At 35.5% G+C, this 4,588-nt stretch overlaps 1 protein-coding gene across 1 annotated transcript; it reads right to left on the bottom strand.

Annotated features, from left to right (window-relative positions):
- Window positions 1-257: 257 nt before the first annotated feature.
- Window positions 258-4,279, bottom strand: LOC120355830 (coatomer subunit zeta-1-like). Its single transcript, XM_039444557.1, has 2 exons — window positions 4,107-4,279; window positions 258-1,502 (listed from the first exon to the last, which is right to left on the bottom strand). Exon 2 carries the CDS (start codon window positions 1,483-1,485, stop codon window positions 949-951), a length of 537 nt encoding a protein of 178 aa, XP_039300491.1. The 5' UTR covers window positions 1,486-1,502; window positions 4,107-4,279; the 3' UTR covers window positions 258-948.
- Window positions 4,280-4,588: the final 309 nt, after the last annotated feature.

The raw sequence follows: 4,588 nt of genomic DNA, 5'->3' as shown, positions 1-4,588 counted from the left end.
CGCTTTTACAATTTGTGAAATATATTTGAATATATCACAATTTTGAACCCCCACTATTGAATCAGTCAGATACTTTTGAATACTTGACTCGCTTTTACAATTTGTGAAATATATTTGAATATTTCACAATTTTGAACCCCCACTATTGAATCAGTCAGATACTTTTGGATACTACACTGGCTTTTAAAATTTGTGAACCACATTTGAATATATCAATTGTGAACCTTAGGCTTCTATTGAATCGGTCAAACCTTTTGAATAATACACTCGCTTTTACAATTTGTGAACTACATTGGAATATACCCTATCCATTTTAAACATCACTATTGAATCAGTCAGATACACATTTGAATATATTCATTGTAAATCTGACTACTGAATAGGTCTGAACTTTTGAATAATACGCATGCTTTTACAATTTGTGAACTACATTAGAATATACCCTATCCATTTTAAACATCACTATTGAATCAGTCAGATACACATTTGAATATATTCATTGTAAATCTGACTACTGAATAGGTCTGAACTTTTGAATAATGCACATGCTTTTACAATTTGTGAACTACATTGGAATATACCCTATCCATTTTAAACATCACTATTGAATCAGTCAGATACACATTTGAATATATTCATTGTAAATCTCACTATTGAATCGGTCAGATACTTTTGAATACAACAATCGCTTTTACAATTTGTGAACTACATTTGAATATAGCACAATTATTGTGAACCCCACTATTGAATCAGCCAGATACACATTTGAATATATTCATTATAAACCTCACCATGTATTGAATCAGGGCACATAAGAAACTCAATCAATGTTAACCTCTCTATTAAATCTGTCTTTAGATACTTTTTGAATACTACACTCACTTATTTCACAGTTTATGACGGTGTGTCATCGAAAATATTAAAGAGACTCAAGGTCTCCATTGTTTCTCATTTAAGCAGCGACCACTTCAATTGTTCCTTCGCGGACTGGAAGACCTGAGCGACGGTTTGCTCTCCTAGAGGGATATCGTCCGTTCTCAGTGCGACCCGTTGAACGACTGACTGTGAATCGGCCTCCAGAATTATCCCTCCGTCACAAATCTCGTCCATAGCTAGCATTACTATGTCAAGATTTTCCATGACAACCCGTTTCTCCACGTTTTTGCGCAGAATCTGACTGATAGATTCGTAGAGACACTGGAGAACACTCATGAGAATTAGCTCGTTTTCGTGACAACTTCCCATAACATAGAAAAACAAATCTACGTTGGACCTGTAAACACAGGTCAAACCGTCAAGCATGATGATTTCAGCGTTTGCTCGATGAGTTTTGTTGAACAGGTTCTTCTCAAATGTTTTCTGCTCTTTTGCGGTGGGAAAGATTGCCGGATCGTAGTACTTTGCCAAAATGCGGTGTCCATCATTGTCCAAGATTAGCATGCCTTTCACGGTGTAAAGAGTAGGTTCCAGGAGTGACCCTTCCATTTTGAGTAGGTTATTCTCTGAAAATAAACAAGGATTGATTAATGTCTCTAAATAGAGAAGAGTTGTTCCTCTACACATTTAGGGCTCTACACGATACCAAAATCTATGAATTTGTAGATAAATTGGTGAAATACATTAGTTTTAAATTCATACGTGGAATTATGACAGCTGTGTGTTGATATCGATAGAAAGTATCGAACTAAAAGTTATCAATTAAAATTCGAAAGTCGATAGTAGTTAATTGTCAAATAAACATGGTTAAACAAGAATTGCAATGGAAACGTCACTTTAATTGGTTTGATCCTGGACAGGAAGCCGTCGTGGAGTTACCATATAGAGTATGTTTGCAGTAGGCTGAGTAGGGTGATTTTCTTATAATTGGAGGGCTGAGAGGTAGTGCTCTACAAATTGGTAGTCCCATGGTAACTATGGTAGTCCATGGTAACTATGGTAGTCCCATGGTAACTATGGTAGTCCCATGGTAACTATGGTAGTCCCATGGTAACTATGGTAGTCCCATGGTAACTATGGTAGTCCCATGGTAACTATGGTAGCTCATGGAATAACTATGGTAGCTCATGGTATTCCCATAAAACCATCCACTGGAATAGATAGCAGAATTGATCTCGTCAGCTGATCAATTTTAAATTATATTTCCGAAAACTCGGCAAGGAATGTTGTGCGAGTGCTCCACACCAGATTTTTAAGGCTGTGCAAAGGCTGAACATAAACTTTCTCCTCGTGATATTTTTCAAAGTTTTTCAATTTGTATATCATCAAGCTATCAAAATGAAAAAGTTTTCTCAGGATTTTTTTTTCTGGTCATTACTTTATGAGATATGAGCGCCTGAAGTTTGAATTTTTGGGACAGAACATTTCAAATTCGGTAAGAGATAAATCTATGAGATCTAGAGGATGGATTCTTCATGGTATTGTTAATCTAGTAAAACAAAACTTTTCTGAAAATATCAATTTTTGAGATATTACTTTTACTTTTTGAGATATGAGCGCCTAAAGTTTGAATTTTTGGACAGAACATTTCAAGTTCGGTGAAAGATAAAACCATGAGATCTAGAGGATGGATTCTTCATGGTATTGTTAATCTAGTACAACAAAACTTTTCTGAAAATATCAATTTTTGAGAAAGTTATTCAATTTACTAAAAATGACCGAAAATAACTCAACTAAAATTTATTTTTGGTCATTTTTAGTAAATTGAATAACTATCTTGAAAATTGATATGTTGTTTTACTAGATCAACAATACTATGAAGAATCTATCCTCTAAATCTCATGGATTATCTCTTACCGAATTCGAAATGTTCTGTCCCAAAAATGTATTCTTTAGGCACTGATATCTCAAAAAGTAATGATCGGAAAAAAAATTTCCTGAAAAAACTTTTTTCATTTGATAGCTTGATAGTATACAAATCAAAAAACTTTGAAAAATATCACCAGTAGAAAGTTTATTTTTAGTCTTTGCACAGTCTTAAGGTGTGCTACTTCGCTTTCTTTCAGAGCATCATATTATATCACTGATTATATGACCTGGTTCTCTGTGGTGGAGCTGCTAATGTTGGACGTGTACTGTGGAAGCAGTAGAGAGCCTTGCGGATCATCTATAGGATAGACAGACTGGCTTATTGTCGTCCTCTCTTTGTTAGAGAGAGGATACTTACGGTATTTATACTCTCTATTTTTGACACCCTTTGCAGTAGGCTACACATGCGAATGTTGATAAGCTTGCCACCAGGCAGAGTTTTCATGCCTACAATACAAGAGGGAGCCATAGATTGGACGTACCGTACCAGAGGCTACTTGCACACACACCGATTTTTTGTCGGTAGCAAAATTTTAACGGCTACTTGCATACACACCGATATTTGAACGGCCGATTTTTTACATACCGGATGTTTCCATTTCCACACACTAAGTGCAGATTACGGGATCTTTATTTGATAATAAATTATTTGTAATTAGAATGGATTATGGCTTCTATGTTTTGAAAAGATGCTTAAAAGGGAAATGGGTCTATAGTTATTATTTTGAGATTTGACATTATTTTTGTTAAGTGGAAAGACTAGCTATTTTAAAACCGTCTGTGAAGATACCCTGTTTCAGGTTGTTGTTTAATACTCTAGTCATATGAATAGTAAAAAGTAATTATGATGAATCCCGGTCCAGGTCAGTAATTATCCAGGTCCCGTCCTCGCCTGCGCGCCACTATTGGAATTTGGACGGCCGGTTTTTTACCGGCCGTCCAAAATCGGAGTGTGTGCAAGTACCCAGAGGCTGAGCAGGACACAAAATGGCATTGCCCACCTGTCTGCGAGACTCTTCAACAAACTGCCAATAGCAGCAAGAGACATGTCACCCCTGACAGGATCTGACAATTTCAGGGCGCACTGAGGGGATTGCTGGTGGAGAACTCATTGTATTCCATCAGTTAGTTCTTAATGTTAGACAAAACGCTGGCAAGTTTGTATGTTTGACTTTCTATTCTTGTGACTAGCTATTAGCTTTCTTTCTTTTTCATTATTGACGTGTCCTTGTGGTCTTGTGGACCTAAAATGCTTAATACTCGGTTTATAGGTTATGTTTTGAAAAAACACAAATAATTACCTGATTTCAGATGTAAATTGCAAACGCAATGTCTCCAGATAGAGAATAGATGTTTCTCTACAGATTTAGAGCTTCACAAGATTCAAATATTTGAAGGTAAATTGGTAATTTGTAGGTAAATTAGTAAAATACATTAACTTCAAATACGTGGAATTATGACAGCTGTTGTGTTGATATCGATAGAAAGTATCGAATCAAAACATGTCGATCGAAAATCGACAGTCGATAGTAGTTGATTGTTGACAGAAAATATATTTAGTTTATTCCATGCGATTTGATGTAAAAAAATGTTTATATTCTTTTTTTATATTTTAAATAGCTATTTTTTGTACTTTATCGTTTATTTGTTCTATATATTTGCTATGCCATCATGATCACATTAGTCATGATAAGGCACCACTTGGATAATTTCAAATGATATCAAGCCAGCAGAACAGCAGAAGACCTTGCTTGGGTGGTTTGGAAAGGGGTCTTACTTTTAC

The sequence above is a fragment of the Nilaparvata lugens genome, unplaced genomic scaffold (assembly GCF_014356525.2).
Source record: "Nilaparvata lugens isolate BPH unplaced genomic scaffold, ASM1435652v1 scaffold4938, whole genome shotgun sequence".
NCBI lineage: Eukaryota > Metazoa > Arthropoda > Insecta > Hemiptera > Delphacidae > Nilaparvata > Nilaparvata lugens.
Note: the sequence above shows the minus strand (reverse complement) of the source record. Positions and strands in the feature narration are given on the sequence as shown.

Bases quoted from the DNA above. Each gene is read 5' to 3' on its own strand.
- LOC120355830 (XM_039444557.1), bottom strand. From the start codon at position 1,485: ATGGAAGGGTCACTCCTGGAACCTACTCTTTACACCGTGAAAGGCATG.